The sequence below is a fragment of the Triturus cristatus genome, chromosome 8 (genome assembly GCF_964204655.1).
Source record: "Triturus cristatus chromosome 8, aTriCri1.1, whole genome shotgun sequence".
NCBI lineage: Eukaryota > Metazoa > Chordata > Amphibia > Caudata > Salamandridae > Triturus > Triturus cristatus.
Genome location: NC_140591.1, coordinates 1,287,275,930 through 1,287,296,962, shown reverse-complemented (window position 1 = coordinate 1,287,296,962; position 21,033 = coordinate 1,287,275,930). Strand labels below are relative to the sequence as shown.

General features: G+C 40.8%; 1 protein-coding gene across 3 annotated transcripts in view; it reads left to right on the top strand.

The window, feature by feature from the left end:
• CADM2 (cell adhesion molecule 2) overlaps positions 1-21,033 on the top strand; it is a 1,670,972-nt gene that overhangs the window by 1,020,816 nt on the left and 629,123 nt on the right. For all 3 annotated transcript variants that reach the window (XM_085623020.1, XM_085623021.1, XM_085623019.1), the window contains one exon: positions 9,983-10,132. In XM_085623020.1, coding sequence (XP_085479146.1) covers positions 9,983-10,132 — 150 coding nt within the window. The remainder of the gene's footprint in view (positions 1-9,982; positions 10,133-21,033) is intronic.

Below are 21,033 nucleotides of genomic sequence, written 5' to 3'. Positions count from 1 at the left end.
TCGATACGGACGACGATGCCTGTACAGAGGTTTGGAAGGGTAAAGACAGTTTTACTAAAACCCATTCCTGGTGCTTGATTCCTGGTTCTTCCAAGACCAGCCCTCTGGGACCCGCATTCTTTGTCCAGCACCTCTCTCTGGTTTCAAGACCTTCTCATTTCTTCAACACCCATGCTTCCAGAAGTGAGTTCCGCAGCAGGCAAACATATGTGCAGATGTTGATCTGAATGTCACAGTTCTGGAATCGTCCAAAAAACACAGATTCAAGTTAGTGCAGAAAAACTCCTTTATTTTTATTTTTGCAGGCAATCTTGTTGCATTAGTATAGAAAAATTGTTACACTATAGTGTTGCTGGCAGCACAATCACAAATTGATTAACGTGCCTGTTATTGTATTGTCCTGTCACACTGAGCAGCACCCTCATTTTTATCGCAAAAGCCATGAACTGTTTCAGTAGCAGCTTCATGATATTCGTGACACGCTGACATATTGAGAAGCACTCTAGCATCGACGGCAGCTCCTTACGTATGGTGTCTGCAGTTCTGATGGTTTTGCACGGTACATGAATTTCAATGTGCTTTTCACTTGCCAATGAACTGTGAAACGTACTATACTCTCTGACACAGCACGTATGAACAGTATACTTTTTTGCAGGCACAGGATTTGGATGCACGTTTTTTTCAAAAATCTTTTGGCTCACCTGTATGTTTCACAGGCTCACATTATCTCATGAACAAACATATATTTTCTGCTGCAGCCAGAGAACTTTGGTCCTGGGTACTGTGTTATTCGTTCAATTGTTTGATGTGGTCACAATCTCCCTTTCAGACCTGTCTTAAAACCTGTACCTTTTAAGAAAATATGTTTAGAAAAATCCTCTTCAAAATGTTACCATTGGAAAGTGTTGGAGCGATCATTGGACTCGTTCGCTGTATGGCATAGGGGTTTTAATCATATTCCCAAGATTCATCCAAATGTATGTCAGTGTCATCCACATTGCTGGAAACTGAAATGATTATGAATATGTAATTAAAGCCACCTATGGACCAATTATTCTGGGTTGTAAGTAACTAGTAAAAAAGGAATCCCCTCTAGATATCATTATCTCAAACAACAGTTGCTTCCATATATCCTCATTTACTGGTTCATAATGACACATAGGGGCATATTTACAAAAGAGTTTAAATATGGGGCGGCGTCAAAATCAAGGGTGTTGTTGTGGAACACCCACCATAACACCCATTGCCCGCGCCTTTCACGCTAAGGATAGTGTGAAAGGATGTCTTATTTACAAGTAAATAATTTACACCCAGTTAGAATTGGGTTACTGGTTGACTGGGGTGTGAGTCCTGGTCAAGCAGCAACCACAATCCTGGTCAGGGTAAGGCACAAACACACCGTAACTTAACCTGTGCTCACCCTCTGGTAGCTTGGCATAGGGCAGTCAGGCTTAACTTAAGGGGTAATGTGTAAAGTATTTGTAAATAAGGCGAAGCCTCTATCGCCATAGGAACTTCCTAAACAGTGCAGTTCCTGTGACACTAGGGGCTTGTAAATATGCCCCATAATGCTGGAAATCATTCCTTATTTTTGACCTAAATATCTTTATCGTTTCATCTCATCCATGTTTCTTTGCTTGCAAAGCCATTGCCTCTGCCTTCCTAATGTAATGTAGGCAGAACACTCCAAATCTTGAGATAACCTTTCAATCATACATAGTCATTTTGCATTTTAAAGTATTTCGATCATATCTGGAGGAGAAATCTACAAGTAGAATGGAGCCTATTAAATAACGTCAGTGTGGATTGCTAAATATTGATTTGTTGTAATCTTGAAGTATGTTTTGTGCCTAAAGACATACAAAGGTGATGCCTCCACTTTATTTCAGAAACCACTTCATGTTCTGTAGAATTGCAAGGCAGCAACAGGGGCCTCTGTTAATATCTCCATTCGGTTTCATTCTGTGTTTTTTTTCTGGAAAAGGTTATGACAGGCTTGGCAGAGCTGCTCTAAAATATATCTTTATTGGATTGCGTATTCTGTTATTGAACAATTCCTGGCATCAATGATACAGCTTGGAAACTAGATCAACAAAACTACACTGATCTAGAAGGTAAACTGCTCTTATTGTGAGGACTGCATCATGTGTGTCTGAAAAATGACCATGGACACCACTTGCATTATTTGGTGCAGGAAGAGCAGGTCAATTGGTCATGTCTGACAGAAACTAGCATTACTGACGGTCATTTGGTCCAAATGAAAGATAATCTATTACAACGTCCAAGGTCATTTCCATTTTTTTACATCTTCCCTCGAAGTAAACTTCACGTCCCTTTCATAGTTATATTTTATTTATGAGTGACTTACTTTCTGTGCATTTAGCTGCAAGGAATAAGCAATCCGCGGAGAAGCTGTTTCTTTAAAGAAAACCATGTCTGTCTGTCAAAAAATTAAAAGCTAAGCACGACTGTTATGCTTTCTACGTTAAAGGACCTGTGGAAATGGAGAATTATACAAGCATGTCAGCATGGGTCTGTGTCTGCATAAGTAGGGAGGAAAATTCAGCCAGCTGACTGGATTTGTGATGGCAGGCTGCAGTGCCTGAAGTGAATCACACAGTGAGGGAGCTGGTATAAAAGTACCAATTGATTTATGTATGCAATCTTGCTTCTCTGTGTATCACATATTGAGCTGATTATCACACCGTGACAAACACATTTGCATTTAGCCAAGCTTTAGAATAGAGATATGAACGGACATTTATAGAAACTGCACTTTTCGGTCTCCACTAAGTTAGCGCGCTGTTTGAAGGCGAAAAGTCCAGAGCTCTGTTTGTAGGCGCGGGGCCAGAAAAAAACACAATATAATGCTATGAGATTCTACGCGCCTCTTTTTTTCCCTGGAGGATCTTCATTGTGCTTTTGGTGATTGAGAAATTGTAAGTGTTTCTAGGGGTTGCTAGTGTTTTAATTAACATGCATAAATGAATAAATTACACTTGCTTAGGACCTTATACACAAAACCATATCAAGGGTCCATGAGCCTTTTCTAGGCAGTTGGGGGCCTGGTAATGGTAAGGACTCAATATACGCACATCTGGGATATGATTCCCAAAATGATTTGAAAGGAGATGCAAAATTATCATACCTAATCCAAAGACAACACATTTAGAGGTGAGCAACTTGAGTGACCCAAGGGGAGGGGTTAGGGGCATATTTACATGCCCCTATCCCCACCACAACATCACTACGTTGTGATGGTAATAGGAGCTTTGCCTTATTTACAAGACAGTGTTAAGCTACTTAACATGGCTTAACACTGCCTTGTAAATAACGCCCCCTATTACGCTACACTTAGCGTGACAGGGGCGGGCAATGGGTGTTGTGGTGGGCGTTTCACCACCACACCCATTGATTTTGATGCTGCCCCCTATTTACAAGAGCAGCGGAAATAGGAGGCAGAGCCAAAATTAAGACCAGGGAAAATCTGGTCTTAAACAGGCGAAACGTGGAGAAATAGTTTATTTCTCCTCGTTTTTGCTGTTTCCATGTGTGCTGCCTTTGGCTATGGCAGCTCACATAGAAACAGCAAAACACCAATGATTGTTTATGTGCAGGATGGTGCCCCTTCCTGCCCATAAACAATCATTTAAGAAGGTGCCACTTTGCACCTTCAATGTGTGCTGCATCAAGCAGCACACATAGAAGTTACAAAACAGCATTTCAAGATTGTTTATGTGCAGGAAGGGGGACCTTCCGGCACGTAAACAATCTTCCCCTCAACACAGGCTCCCTTGCACTATGGTGCAAGGGTGCCTGCATTGGCGCTATGCAGCTAAATTTAGCACCAGAGTAGGAGAAAATGAAGGGCTGCACCATATTCTAGTAAATATGGTGCAGCCCTGCATTTCTAAAGTGACGAAGCATGTCGTTAGCTTTCTTTGTTCTTTCTTGTAAATATGCCCCTATGTTCTGTTGCCATGTCGACTAGGCTATTTATTCTTTATCCAGTTTTACCATTTGAAGTATACGTCTTAATCCCGATGTCATCTCTACACACACATATAAGACATGTTCTCTGGTTTACTTTTGTACCTGTCAGTCAAATATAAGTCAGTCTGTAGATGAAAAAAACATTACTGACCTGTACTGACACCTGTACAAAACAGCCTTTGACAAGTAGCATATACCTTGAAAAATGGAGTGCTTAAAAAACATAAATATCTCCATGTCTTTCAGACAAGGCGTAAGAAATCGCTTGGCTGGGTCTAGGTTGGAATGTGATGGACAGCTTTAATATCTAGTTTGCTTGACCTACCACAACACCTTTGTCAAACACATACCAGAGAAGAAAAAGATCTCCCGGAAGTAGTGTAGTTTGCCTACATTGGGGAGGCGCTGGTGGATGCAGACATCAATCATTTAACAAGCCTTACCTCTAAAGGAATACAGAACTTGATATACAACCAAGGTTGAATATATATGCTAGAATGTATTAACCAACTATTACCATATGTTGGCAAATCTTAAATAAACAAAACCTAATAAAATGTTGATAAATGAATCATTAAGGTCGATATTGTATGTTATAATGAAAGTCAAATTGAACCATGTAAGTCAATGGCAAACAGAAATTGGCACACAAAGTTCTACGTGCTGTTTTGGGTCATAATAGCAAGGCCGGGATAAAGTGGTATGCAGACCTGTAGGTTCACAAAGCCAATGCAGCATTGTGTAGCCTAGATATTGTGACACTTACAAGTTTTTCTAAGCTCAAAGAACTCTGCTGGCAGTCCTCTCAAAGTGGTATAGAGTGGGAGTCCCATCACATGAGTGGTGATGTTGAAGAGTCGTATACTTCGCAAAGAGCTTTGTGTGATACTTGTACACCACTGTTGACTAAAACAAGGTGGGAAATTGTCAGAAATGGTGGTTGACTTTGAGGAGTGTTTGGTTTTTCAAGCCCCACATTTACTGAACTTAATTAATTTCAGTGGATAAAGGTCTGATTCCAAAGAGAACTCCCTGGACTTAGATCAAGTGTGCAGGTTCTCTCAGAGAAATGTTTTAGGGGACTGACACAGAGTGGGAACAGTCCAATAAGGGTCATTGGAAATATACACCCTGTTAGAAATTGGGTTACTGGTTGACTGGGGTGTGAGTCCTGGTCAAGCAGCAACCACAATCCTTGTCAGGGTAAGGCACAAACACACCGCAACTTAACCTGTGCTCACCCTCTGGTAGCTTGGTATAGGGCAGTCAGGCATAACTTTAGGGGTAATGTGTAAAGTATGTGTGCAACACTTTAAACAGTAAAGCTGTGAAAACACCACATAAAAAGACTCCACACCAGTTTAGACAAGTAGAGCTTAATTGTATAGATACAAAACAACACAAATCCAATAAGCAGAACCAGATTTATGAATTTTTAAAGAATAATCTGTAAAATAGAGCTTAGAAGCATAAAGCTCCAACCGGGGATTACTGGCCGTGCCGGACCAGGTCACATCCAAAAGTTCAGGAGGACCCAATGGACCATGTGTCAGGCACATTCACAGATTAGTCCAGCAGAAGTGCTACCTTCTCAATTTTTTTTGCCAAGAGCCCTGTTCTTGGGCAAGAAGTTCACCGGGTGCAAGGAGAGCATTGCTGGCAGTGGTCAAGGGGCGTGAAGAGAGGGCCGGGCGGGGTGTAGCCTCGCAGTTGCAAGTGGTGATATTTGCTGTGGGAAGAGACAAACTTCTGGCGGCATGCACTAGATGTTTGTGCACGCGATGAGGTTACGAAGCTAATGGTCCCATTAGTTTTTGTGAAGAGCCCAAAAGCTTGACTTGAACATTAAAAAGACCATTCCCAAGGGCCCTGGACCTGAGAGGCACATCTTGGAGGTCAGGAGATCATTGAATATGGGTCCAGAGCTGAGGGGAACCTGTTATGTCACTGAGGCTTAGATCAGGAGATCAGCAGACTTGCCCTCAGATCAGGAGATCAGCAGACTTGCCCTTTGAGTCACTCTGGGTCCTGGGTTCAAGATGGGTTCCATGCCCAGTTATTCTTCCATATGTAAGAGGGCAGTTGGCAGCAAGTCAGCACAGCAAGGCAGCAGCACCTTTAGAATAGCAGTTCAGCAGAGTGGCATTTGTTTCACCAGCACAGCAGTCTTTCTTCCTGGCATGGTATCCACAGGTCCAGAAGTGTACCGAAGGGGTGGTGTCGGAGGTCCAGTACATATACCCAGTTGTGCCTTTGAAGTAGGGTTCAAAGGCATGCCTTTGAAGTGCACATAATCCCTGTCCTTATTGCCCTGGCTCAAGACTCACTTCCATGGGTTATGCAGCCATTCTTGTATGGACATAACACAGACTATTAAGGGTTAAGTGATACTGTGCCCAGCTCCTCCTTTCCATCTTGCCAGAATGGCCCATCAGGTCACACCTAAGCTCATATTGTGTATGGGGTAAACATTGCTTACCATAAATCCTTTTCCCCCTGAGGCTTTACAACGCGGTCGTTACAACGACTGCATTGTAACAACACATACCATTACCCCGCAAGTCGGAACAACGACTTGCGGAGGGGTCAATAGGTGTTGGATTTAAAATCCAACAACACCTTCCCTACTGTTGCACATACTGGTTTCGGAATAGTAAATTATGCTAGTCCGGCATCCAGCGCCCCCCCTAGGCAAATCATTGATACAACTTGTGGGCTAATGGTATGCATTGTTACAACGCGGTCGTTGTAACAACCGCGTTGTAATGCATGCGGGGAAAAAACAGGCGTAGTAAAGTGGCATATTCTGTGTATGTCTAAACAAGGAAAGGAAGGGGTGGGCTATATTTAACGAGGTCCAGCATACAAGCCCTGAAATGACTTAAAAAAGACAGAGTATGCTGTTCCTCCTGGTCAGGGGTGATTCTGTGAGGTACACACTCTACCCCAGGAAGGAGATAAAGTGAAAAATGATATCTAACAAAGCATGAGAAGTACATGTGGTGGGGGGGGGGAAACCACAAGGGTGGAACTAAAACCCTCACACACCCAGCAAGCTAGATGTCATGCTTCATCATCTGGGTTTTGCTCCTCGTCGGGTCGGCGCTGCAATCCCCAATGGGCACCCTTAGAAGGGGCTCTTTGTCGGAGATCTTTTGTTCCTTGCCGAAAGATGAGTGCAAGTGAGGGCCAGGTAGGTGTAGATGTTGGTGAGTGTATATAAAAAGGGTTGATTAGTCTGAAAAACGAGTTTATTGGGTCAGTAAACCACCCTATTAAAAACAGTGTGAGTGGCGGTAGTCTGGACACATTGGGTCAAGGACTCACATCGCTCAACTCAGATGGTCAACATGTTTCTCGCCTAATGGTCAGGAGGATCCAGCGGCAATTCATCAGGACCAGTGTGGTGCAAACTATCTACAATTGTGAGGGTGTATGACAGGGTCTCATATTTATGTGTATGTACCTAGTCAAATCTGCCCTATGAAAGTGTGGAAGAATCTAACACTTTCGCAAAGGAGTGGCCTAAAAGAGAGGGAAAAACAAGCATAAAAGGCCAACACAAAACATTAAAATCACTTTATCATCTATGTACATGATAACATAGAGCTGAAAACTCCTCGTGTGCATGCACTAAACAGGAAGCAGATGCGCTTGAATATAGTCATCATGCATTGGTGGATGCAATATATGACACCGTGTCAAGGTAGTCTTAAAAGAACCTTTGTGAAAGAACTTAATTCAGGGGAACCTGAATAGCAGTGATGATGTCAATGCGCTCACCTAAAAATTAAACTAGTACCGCTCCAGTCGGTGCGTGGTGAGCCTCTTGGGATGGCGTGGTAGCCTCCTGTAATAGACATTGGAACACAACTCAACTAGAAGAGTATATTGACAAAGTACACCTGCTGTGCGCTAGGTGCGGTAAAGGACATGTAGATTATGGTGCTAGAGACCTCAGGCAACAGGGAACACCGTTCGGGGAGAAACCCACCCCTAAAGCCCAATGCACCGCCCACGAGAGTAGGCAACCCATAACGGCGTCAGAGTCAGCTCAACCCAAAAGCAGCGATCACCTGTCCACCCCCGCGTCCAGGGACCACAGTCCGTCCAACAGTTGCTACGTGGTCCGAGCAGTTTACTCACGTTTTTGATGCCCAAGGTGGTCGTAGAACCTACCCCGCTCTGCCGAAACCGGAAAATGATGTTCACTATCCAGCGCTCCATTTATGAACCGGTTGAGACAGGTGAGGGCGTGTTAATTGATTGGGCGTTCAGTGTCATGTGGTTCGTGTGTGCAGGAACGCTCAAGTTCTATGTGGCTATGGGCGCCATCTTAGAACAGGGTACTGAATCCGGACCAGTTAGAGTAAAGATAGTATCGGTATCTTATAAGTAATTAAAAAATTAAAAAATTAATTAAAAAAGAGAGACCCAGTTGGAGTCTAGTCACTCTTTTGAGAAGGAGAATGTGTACAACCCTGTATTGGTTGGTTCCTAGTGTGTGGGTTAACACAACCTGCTCTATGTGACTATGGGCGCCATCTTGTAACGGGGTACTGAAACAGCATCAGGTGGGGTAAAGGTAGTAACGGTATCTGTTAGTGTTCAGAACTCCCCGGTTGGAGTCTAGTCATTCTCATGAGCATGTGTAAGGTCCTGTGTTAGTTAGTTCCTAGTGTGTAGGTAAATACACCAGAGCGAGCAATATCGGTTGTACGCATCGCATAAAGGAATGCGACGTGAGAGCTGAGTATTCTGTGTATGGCCATCAAGGAGGAATACACAAAGCCCAGCTATCACCCACCACAGACATATGAGCAGAAACAGGCAGCAGGCGCCAAATGGCTAAAGTAAGAAAATGCCAGTCTGCAACCACCTCTCATCTGTCATGTTGTCCCTCGTCGTCTCTCCAGAACCAGGAAGCAAATAGACTCCTTCCTCTGACCAATCACAATGCTGCTTAGCAGCATTTGCATTGGTCTGAGTGCCTTGGATCTGCGCTCAGATGGGGACAGGGAGACTTTGCATGTTCCTCACCAGGCTGTGTAATGCAGCCTGGTGGGGGATATGCAAAGTGTGCATGACTGCTTGGGTGGCCTGAGAGGGCCGGCCAAGCAGTCATGCGCACTTAAGCAGTGCAATCCACTCCTTCTCCCGGACGTCACAGGAGTACGAGCCCTGCCCAACCTGCCCGAAAATAAAATGATAATAACAGAAATAACTTCTCTTATTATTAAAATATTTTTTTACACTGCTCTGTGAGCAGTGGGGCGATGCTCCTTAGCTGTAGCGGAGGAGCCGCCACTGAAACCACGCCAAAGAAGCCGGGTCCAACACACCCATACTCCGATTTGCTTAGGTGCTTCTCTTATCAAGTTTGGCTAAGTAAAACCACACCAGACGACTTTCAGTCGTAGATCTCACATACCAGTTCCAGAAATCCTAGGGATTGCGAAATGCCATAAGCACATTCTTAACTAGCATGCAATATGTCAATGTTCAAGAATGCACGTGCCAGATTATTTTTGTTACCTTTGTTGGGTAAAAGGGCAATGGCTTACCTGTCGAGGAAGTGTACCCTGGGTTCTCACAGCTTTAACAAAAGAAGCCAATTCCTTTTCACTCATACTAACTAATCCACGTTTCCCCTTGATTTGTGGGACATTCACCAAGGTTCCCTCTGTGCACACTTTACCTTACCTTGGTGCGAATTGCGTATTCTTCACCTCTAGGGTACACTGCTAGCCTAAATATTTCGAGCATATTATAAACAGTTCTATAGCTTGGTCTCAGCTGAATTGTTTTTTGGCATGGTATGCATTATTTGTTCACTGTATCTATCTCTTATGCACACTGAACAGTTTTACAAGATTTTTGATTGCACCAACCTGCTAACTATACTTGGCGATACAACTACTCTGTGTTATATCAAACTGATTTCCACATTCATGTTGGTTAAATTACTATGTTTCTTCTGCTTTTTTAGGCAGCCAAGGACAATTTCCAATAACACACAACGTCACAGTTGTGAAAGGAGGGACAGCAAATTTAACCTGCAGGGTTGATCAGAACGATAACACTTCCCTTCAATGGGCCAATCCAGCTCAGCAAACATTATACTTTGATGACAAGAAAGGTAAGTAAATTTAAGTAAATACTTGTGTGCTTTAGTTTAGAGTAAGCTCTTGACATTAATGAGGGGCAAGCCCCATTTTGTGATGAGCAAATGGAATGTAACCCAAGCCACTGTGCTGATATACTTTTCTTCTTCCAAACAAATATATGACCACTCTTGTTAGTGGAATGTGAGATGTGGCATGTTCCATTTAATAAATGTTCCACGATTAATTTTAGTTTCGTTAACAATTCATCAATGTTTTTTATATTAGTTTTCACAATTTAGAATTTGGAAGTCATGTGCATTATATATTGATGAATGCAAAGTCACATATTCCACCACTAAAATAAGATTCAAAATGTTCCAAGGCCCAGATTACGTATGGGAATCTTGTAATTTTTCATTTTTATGTGTTATTCGCACTCCAGTTGTCACCTCTTGAAGCAACCATACCTTTGTACGTGGTCATGATATGCTTTTTCAAATGCTGATTTTTTATTAGCACTAAAATCTGCTTTTGCAGTCATCACACTTTTCTTTTCACCTCGACTTTACACCCTGGACACATTTGAATGTTTTCAAAACTCTGGGGCCAGATATACTTAGACTATATTTTTGTAAAAGTCACAATTTGCGCTGCACCGAATTTTACTGAATGCATTGGTATATTGCGAACTGATCTATAGACTAGTAGGTCAGTGCACAAAATGCCCAATTGCAGAGTTTTGCAATTCGATCTACCTTGTTAATATTAATGAGGTAGTTTGTAAATTGCGACCCACTCCAATTTGTTGGTATCACAGTAATGGTGGCCTGCTTGAGTCACCAGACCCCCATGTCTGTGATTGTTTTTACATAAAACAATATATTTTTTTTTAATGCTGATCATTTTCCAGACCAATTTTTTTTTCAGCATTCATAAAGGGGTAAGCATCCTTGGAGACCCCTTACCATTTGTGAATGAGTCACCACTTCCCTAGAAGTGTCAGTAAATATTAAAGTTTTGCCACCGGATTCTGGTTGCAAACCAATAATACATACCAGAAGCAATTGGTATGTGGAAGAGATGCCCTAAGCGTGCCAATTCAAATACTGATTCACTATGAATTCATAAACCCATTTAACAATAAGAAAAGCTTCTCTGCTAAAACCCTTTGTACATCTGGCCCTAAAGCTCTGATCTTCCTGATCCCCAAAAGGTTTTTTGAACTAATTACACTGAAGAATGCAATTTTCTTCAGACCATTCCTGTTGAAGAAGTTTTACAAATTATACATCCAGAGCATGACATTTAGCTGGTTTAATGTTTCCAAGATTTTAACATGTGTGTGTCCAGCATATGCTTTATAAAAGACTGGGTACAAGCCATTCGATTTTATATATGTGGTGAGGGAGCCCCAAAAAACATCGGAAATCTTATCTACAAGCATTGTACAGCAGCCCGTAACAGATTTCTGTACCAGTTTTTGTCTGCACATCCGGGTATGGGAAAAGTGAGAGTTGTGTCCAGTGTTTCCTAGCTCTTACTTACTTTGACTATTGTCAATTTTCTTTTCACTCTAGATCTATTCACCATTGCAGTTCGAAGATACACCTTCACATTACAGAATGCTAGGGAGCACATATGCACCTATCAAATCATAAACTGTGTTTAGCCTGATCGTTAGCCACCTCTCCTCTTGGAAGCCACTTATGAAAAGATGAGAGTATGAGACAAATAGGTTAGTGGGGTAAGGACTAGCCAGTCCATCAATCACCGTGATACTGTACATATGGCAAGGCCTGGCATTAAACATTTCAATTTTTACATCCTTGGCACATTGGGATTTCATGATTATCAAAATCTCCATCAAAGTTTAATTCTTCAAATGTACATTTGATCCCACTACATGATTTAAAAAATAAACCTGGAGGATTATATAATTGAATGTACAAGTTAACCTGAAAATACTAGTTTGAGGGGAAGCCAATAAATAGAGTTTGTATGTATGGGGTATTTCTATAGTGCTAACATAGCTAAAAAGCATAAGAGCACTGTACAAGGTCAATGAGTATGACAAAAGCTGGGTTGTGGACAATTAATGCATTGTGAAGTAGTGTTTGGTAAAGAGGTGAGTCTTCAACTTTTTTCCTAAATTGGAGCAGCATTAGGTAGTTCCTGATGGATACTGCATGTTGTTTCAGATTCTGAGTGCATAGATGGAACCGTTCGCTCTTTTATTTTTTCCTTTTTACACTCCTTAGTCTGCAGTCTGATGGTGTCCTGACTGTAGTTGTGCCGAGATCCACCAGAGATGGTCAGCTTGTCTGTAAGATAGGCAGGGGTGCTTGTCATGACAGCTTTGTAAATTATTACGCTGATTTGGAAGATTTTTTTGGCCAGTATGAGAAGCCAATAGAATTCTAGCTTGATGGGAGTGATGTAATCATATATGCTCAGGGCATATATGAGATATTCTGGGGTGTGTAGGATGCCCCTTAGGGGTGCCAGTGTGCAGTTTAGGAGGCAATGGAGCATAACTTTACCACTATCCAGATGCAAGGGTACATGGGCTTGAACATCAGTTCTGAAGTGACTTTCTGGGAGAAACAGTTTGACTTTCTGTAGAAGAGAGTGCTGGTACCAGGATATCTTTGTTTTTTTGGTAATTTGTTCTTTCATAGTGAGGTTAGTGTTCAACAAGTCTTGCACGTTTGTGTGATTCAAGAATCCGTTTGTGGCAGTGATTGATGCTTTAGGCACTGCACTGCAGGCCCTTTCTTCACCCAAAAGCAAGAGTATGACATGCATGGCTTCCAAAGAATTCTTTATATAAGTAACTCCATGCTACTTTTGATACTACTGCGGATATTTGTAGCACATGGCATCACAATCTCTGTTGTTTTTCATTCAACACTTTTAAAACAGTCCTTATTAGTGCATAGTAGAAACATCAGTTGATCTAGGATTCTTTAGCCAAAGCAACCTAATAATGAGGGTGATCTATTCAACTAAAGCATGCAATCTGGTTATATACATGCCTATATAGCCTAGTCATGTGTCTGTGAAATCACAGCATATAATGACTATATTCATCAAATTTGAAGTCCCCTAATGTCAAGCTCAGATCTATTGTAATTTACCCTTGGGTCAAGAAACATTTTCAGCTAGGTGCATTCTTTGATTCCCCGAAGGAGAAGGAGAGTGTTTTTTTCATTTAATAGAGCGACTGTTGCAAAATATTCAAAGCAGATCTTTGACCAATAAAAAGGCACATGGCTTCTGCCATGTGTTTGACAATACAGAGTTCATTTTAATATAGAAACTTTTCTGTTGGTCACCAGTTGAGTAAAGCAGGTCCCTGCAACCCCTTAGTGCTTGTGTCCTCCACCCTTCAGCCTAATACATATAGATACCTGTAAGATGTTGGAGTTTCAGGGGTTTGTCACCACATTCTGCAGGGTGGCTACATCATTTAATGTTATTACATCAAATGAAGCATTACTACAGTGAGAATTTCTCACATCTAGTCACTGACCAGTAAATTCTCTATAGTTGCTCTAATATCTGGAAAGGATACAGCCTTAAGAGTCTCTTAAATGGTCCCATCAGGCTAAAGTAATAGTGTGTGGCCTGCCATGCTTGTAGAAGAGAATATAAATTACCTAGCTAAAACATCATAAGTATGGTGATTTCCGTATTACAAAGAGAATGCAGTGACTTGGAGTTAAAACAAGTTACATTCTCCCTGCCCTCCGATTCAGCCTTTATTTTACTCATATTTAGATTATCACAGATTATAATAATCATAACAGGTGAACTTCAAAATCTAACTCAGATAGCCAATCATTGGTCCATTCCCAAAAGGGTATGAAACTGCCATCTTAGACATGATTTTAGAAAGCTTTGAAGGCTGTCATTCTATATCTTCTTAGGTCAGCACCTACGTTTGACACCCGTGGGATTCTCCTTGTTTGTGTCTACCATTGCCTGGTAATATGGGGCATGGCCCGTTACTACGTCTATTCCTTATAGAGGAGCCCACGTTGTTGAGTTTAAGGGAACTGTTGAAGATCTTGTGAAAGTATCATAAGGATCCATGCCCTTTCTAATTTATAAAAGATTTTTAGGAACATTGACTCCAGGAGAGACCTCAATAGTGTTTCTGTTACGTTACTTAAATTAACAGAGGTGCTAAAATTACTTAGAAATGCCTGGATTAAACCCCTGGATCTTAAGATGCATAGTGCCGCTGCAAACCTGCTTTTTCTCCTTATTGGTTTGAGGAAGGCTGTCTGTTTACAGATTCTATCATTTAAGGAATCAAAAAGTTGCCTAGATGAGTAGGAATGTAACACCAGGCCACTTCAGGGCATAGAGATCACTTTACTGAAGTAAAATGCAATCACTCCTTATGGACATAGCAGATGGCAGAGTTTATTCATGAAGCTGGAAATGCCAGCCACCTAAATACCTTTGATCATGATATATTAACTGTACATTTGAGACATTTTATAAATGTGGGGGAGTTCAACTAGAAATAGATCACACTCTTCCTTCATGAAAAGATTCTGGGGGGGTGTGTTGGTGACTTCAGAAGAGGTCTCATTTGTATCAGCATGTCAAATTCTTCCTTACTCTATTGGGGGCCTTCAGAGTCAAAATCCAAACCATGCTGTAAACTCTTAATTTCTAGGTGCAAAGCAGGAAAATAAATCATTGAGTGGGTATTTAGGCCAATTCAAAATTTGATGGATTCAAACAGTCCAAAATTGAACATTAACAAAACAGGGCCTCTATTTATAAGCGTTGATGCTGTAAGTAAAAACTTCAAACCATAGAGATACTTTTAGGTTGTCAGGTTACCCCATAGCTGTTAAAAATAAGGTCACAATCTTAGCGGTGGTGTTTTATGACAGAATGGATATATATATATAAATACAGTAAATTCAAAAACATAAAACAGCTATCTATTGAACTAGTGTGGGGGCAAGGCTCGATTCCTGTGATGCCCTTACAGTAGTGGAAAATGAAATAGACGGTTTGTCCTACCTTTTACTTACATAGTTCCCTGCCATTTGCGTTATCGAATGCTTTCCTTTGGGGTAATTTATATGTGATAAAAGGGGAGTTTAATGCTTGGCAAGTAATTTTAAATGCCAAGTCGAAGTGGAATTAATCTACACACACAGACCCTGGTCAGGTCTGAAAGGCTACATGTGAGAGTGGCACAATCAGTGCTGCATGCCCACTAGTAGCATTTAATGTAAAGGCCCTGGATATAAGATGTACCACTTTACAAGAGAATTACAGGTAAATTAAATTAAATATCCCAAACAGGTGTAAGTCAGTCATAACATATTTAAGGGAGAGAGCACATTCACTTAAGCACTGGTTAGTAGTGGTGAAATACTCAGAGTCCTAAAACCAGCAAAGACTAGTACAGAAAAATGGAGCGAGGCAGGCAAAACGTTTGGGAAAGACCACCCTAAGGCTGTCACGTCTAACAGATATATTTCGAGATTCTGTGTCAAGTGTATCTCGCTGTCCATGGGTCTTTACGTGAATGACAATTGAACATTTATGACACCAAATAAGGGACAATTTACCTGGGGCAACATTTTTATGGGAACCTTTAAATACCAACTAGCATAAAACAGGAAAGCTTTTTCCGAGGAAGGCTCTAAGCATGAGGAATTGGATTTGCCAAGATATATGCCTTTATTCTAGCATGCCTCCTTTCAGCCAAGAACAGTAACTTGACTTTTCCTAACACTTGAGGACGTAAAAAACCCTCTGTGTGCCTGCATGGAATTGTACAACGAATATGCTGTAAGTGATGATGATTAATGTCACTGTCTTTATAGTGAGAACATGTAGAATGGTTGACAGCCATCCAACATTGAATGACACTATGGCCACTCATTCAGAACTCTTTGAAGTACTTGTACTTTCCTTACACTACAGCACACATACATTTGACCAAGTTCATCTTGTTTTCCCCATTCTCTCAGAACTTGACCAAAGTGGCCAGAAAGTTGGAGTTCTCTACAACCTATATTACTACAACATTTCCAGCTGGATGGTTTAAATTATTGATAATAACCAAGATAAGTTCTCTTTTACCATTCAATGTATCAAAATACACTTTAAAATTTGATATTGAGTAGACTAGCCTTGTCGAAGGTGATCCAAATTATTACTATGCACCACTGGACAAAGCCCTAAATGATGTATCCTGTGCCATATGCTGTTTATCCAGACATAATCCAAACTCAATATAACAACACAACTCTATCTTGCTTGCCAGAATGAACAAGTGTCACTTACCAAAATGAACAAGCACATCAGTAATCTAGTTTACTAGTTTCTAATACCTGATCACACTGCATACCAAGCTGGAACCTATGATCCACTGATCTCAAATGACTATCCAGGCCTAGGCAACCTTACGCCACCTCTAAGTCCAGCTAAATTCTCTATCTCCAGAGAAGTGCACCACCTATTCTTATCAATAATTCAAAATCATATTGAAGAGATTTGTGCTGCAACTGAATGATGACTAAATCACACTGCTATAAATATGTAGACTTCATACCTTTATGCCTCTTTAGCCAGACATAAAGCTTTACACTAGACATATGTGTATGTCTTACCAATCACATCCATACATTGGTGCAATTACTTCAAACCTAAACTCTTACTTTTTGAAGTATATCAACCACCCTACGTTTATTGCCTGTGTACCACGGCCAATGTTACATTAAATGTTTCAATTAGACATCTTAGTGTAGCTAAATAGAAACATAAATGAAGATGACGAATACATATTTAAGCCTAGAAATGCATTTTTGGAGGCCACCTGTATATGATGGTTGGTACCAACTCCTGTTCCTCATACACAAAGGAGGGGTGAGAGGTATATGCATAGACCTTCGTCCTCCCACTTAATTTACACACACATCAAAAAAATTCGAATCTTTTGTGGTCTCTTTTCTGTTCTCCTCAGACAGAGTTATCACTGAGAATTGCAAGGCCCTCACCCACATAAAAATGTGACATACTTCATCATCATTGTCATACATATGGTGGAGATTTTACGAATTGAGAATGACAACACTTTTCATAATTTAACTGCAGCAGCAAGAGTAGCCATTCAGGAGTTGAAACTCAATCGGACATAAACCAGCAGATAAGGGAGGTGCCATTGTTGTTCTTAATGCAACTGAGCATAATAAAGAGTGCCATAGATTATTTGGGGACAAAAGGAATTACACAAAATTTAACAAAGACCCTACACACGAGATCCAAAGGGAAATGAGGAAGGAGATTGATAAGGGCAGCAAGAATAGGTGAATTGCAGAGAATGATGCATATTTTGTATGAAGTTCAGAGCAGCAGATCAGCTCTGGGGGGTTTCTGATATAAGAAGGGTATTTTCCAATGTACATTAATTTGTACAGTTAGCTAACCTTTTTCTGTGTCTAGTGCTGCAACTAACACAACACAAGGATGGAAGAGGGTAGACATAGTTATAGTGAAAATATGACGGCAATAATATTGACAGGCAGCCCATGCTGAGAGATGCCAGTATAACACAGGCTTTAACACACGAGGAACGTTGAAAAAATCTTACTGAGCTGAAGAAGAATGAAGTAAAGACATTACTACATGATGCCATTCCAAATGAATATTTAAGGGTGAAAGCAGCCCCACCTGGCTTCATAGTTACCAGTGAGCCCTGGATATTCCTAGAGGATGTCAGTTTAGGAAAGACTGGTCTCTCATTGCATAGAAATGCACAAGCAACTGGTTGATTTTATTCTTCAATACAACAAAGCTCTTAGATGAATTACAGATTAAAATATAGACTGGCGAAAATCTTTTGAAGACACAGTACAGCTAAGTGTTTTTAGAAAGAAATTAGAGGAAATCATTAAGGAGTTTGGTGAATTAAAAGAACATTTTAACGAGTACAAAATCTAAAAACTTCGAAAAGATATTAAAAGTTTCAAACAGGAGCTGGTGTACCCTTATACGACCAATGAGTATTACAGTCAACAACGGAAGACATAGGACCAGGAAGAAAACGTCCCAAAACCTAACAAGTGTCAGTGGTCTACTAGCTCAGGTCATGAGAGCAGTGCAGATGAGAGCAGAGGTGGCAATAGGAACAGATGTAAAGGTAGATTATTTGGTTACACCCAATCACAGATGATGGCTCAACAACACCAATATTTAGCATAGTCAAGATATCCCCCATTTGGGACTGTACCACCTGTCCCACCACAACCGTTCCCTACCCCAGAGATCCAACCATATTTACACAGCAGCCTTTTGTAGGTGAGGGCCAAGGAAGGGGACGAGGAAAACAGAACGAACAAATAGTGCAGTTAGAGGGCATCAACCAAAGTGTGACCAGCAGAATGACAAGAGACCAAAACACCGAAAACCAGCGTAAACACAAACTAGTTGAGAACTTTTAAAGGTGTCACTTGACAGATACCCAGATGTAGGTGTTAGAGAAGGGACTAGGCATTATCCCATCCAATAAAATTGATAAATTTGATTGACGATGTGCGCTCTCAGAATTTTTCAGGAAGATGAACCTATAAAAGAGAATTGTGACACAGGCCTCCCCTATAAATCCACGTTTCTGCCCCTAAACATCTGGTTTCTTCAGAAGTGGTTGTCTTTGAGCAGGCTGTCATACATGAGGTAGAGACTTTATGGGTAAAGAATTACAAAACTTAATTTAACTAAAGCAGAAAGAGAAGCCCTACAGGAGCTGAAATTGAATGAGACGTTAACTATTAAAATAGCAGATAATTGATGCGCTATTGTTGGTCAGAATGCAACTGATTATAATAAAAAGGGCATTAGATTATTAGGGGAAAAAGGGAATTACACAAAATCTAACAAAGACCCCACACATGAGATTCAATGGAAAATCAGGAAGGCGATTGAGAATGGGTGGATTAAGAGAATGAGGTAATTTTTCTGAAGCAGACTAACCCCAAAATTCCATATTTCTGTACAATCCCCCAAATCCACGAAGGGATAACCCCCGTCCCAGGGTGAGCAATAGTATCAGGTATTGGCTCCGCATTGGAACCATTGTCCTTATCTACGCCCCCTGGTTGTTAAAATGGCATCATATTTGAGCGACATCAAGGGAGTGTTAAACCTCTTGGACTCTTCTACTTTTGATGATGAGTCAGAGATACTGATTTCTCTGGACATTGAAGCATTATACACGAGTATACTGCAGGAAAAGACCTTGAGGGCAATAGGGATTCTACTAAGTAAGGAGGAGTTGAACTACTTTCGTCCCAAGAGTTCATTTTTTCTTTCACCAAGTTAGCTCTCACTATGAATTATTTTGAATTCAACTGGACCTATTACAAGCATGTCCACAGGACTTCCATTGGAAGCACTTTTGCTCCTAGCTTAGCTTGTTAATATGTCCATCAATTACGAGGAGGAGTACATCTACTCATCAGGCAACCCGTACAGGGATACGATCACATTCTGGCAGCAATTTATTGATGATATTTCTTTAATTTGGCATGGGTTTGAGGCATCAGGATTCATTCTTTGGTTGAATTCCTGCAATCCTTTTCTGAGGTTTACATCCACCATGGTGAAGACAGATCTTCCATCTAAAGACCTGGCAATTACACCCAAGGCAGGCAAACTCAGCACAGGAGTATTTCACAAACCAATAGACAGAGACAGTGTTCTTTTGTTCACCAGTTTTCACCCCAGGGCGTTGACAGGAGAATCTACCTGTTAGCCAATTCCTTAGGAAACAGCACAATTGTACATAACTAGGAAAGTATATTGAGGAAGCACAGGTTCTATCCAGGAAGTTGAGAAATCGGGATTACCCTGCAAAGCTAGTGACTAAGGAAAACAGAAGGGCATGTAATAGTAGAAGAAAAGCCCTTCTGTAAGAGAGGCAAAACCAGGAAACAGAAACATTGATTTGTGTCACAGTGTACTGCACAGCATCAAACCAGGTTAAGAAAATTATAAATAAACACTGGAGAATTCTGTAAAGTAATGAATTACATCTTGCACCACCTATGTTTTCCTTTAAGTGGAGCAAGAGTTTGATACATGAATTGGCTCACACACGACCTAGAACAAAAAAAAACATAAACCACAAGGCCCAAATTGAGTACTGACCTAGAGATGGGGCACTTCCCTTGTGGATGGTGTAGCATCTATAGATTTGCAGCAGAAGTTAAATAAATTGACTTAGGCTTATAAAACCATGGCAGTTAGGTCCTCATACCAACTGCAATTCTGAAGTTGTTATTTATTGTATCACATGTATTTTTGGTTGTGATACATAGGTATGAGCATGAGGAAGGTGAAAACCAGGATTGGTGAACATAGATTAACAATTAAATGAACCCGTATTTCTACTAATCTGACCAATTGTTTCTTGGAAGCTCATCACTCAAAGAATGACATTCACTGGGTAGTTATAGATTAACCTAAGCTCAACAGAGAATTGACAGAAAGAAGAATGTATTTATTAAGAAGAGAACAGTGGTAGGTGTGCTGCTTGAAAACAATTTTTGTGGGATTAAATCAAGAGATCTCCTGGCACCAACTGACCTATAAATCATTTATTTTCATCTGGGAGTACAAGTCAGTAGCAAAGATAAAATTAAGTTGGCAATAAATACTGTAATAAAATATTTCTGCACCATACAATTTCTATATGTTAGAGGACCATAACAAGATTGGTTATTTGTCAATAATAAGGTTATATATTGGTTCAACTTTCTTGACCATAACCAGATTGATTATTTGTCAATAACAGGGCCATATTTTGTATGACTTGCTTAACTGTAGGTTGAAAAAGGATGATTCACCAAAGACGTTCTCCAATGTAGTATGGCTATTTGTATTTTTTCAGTTTGGT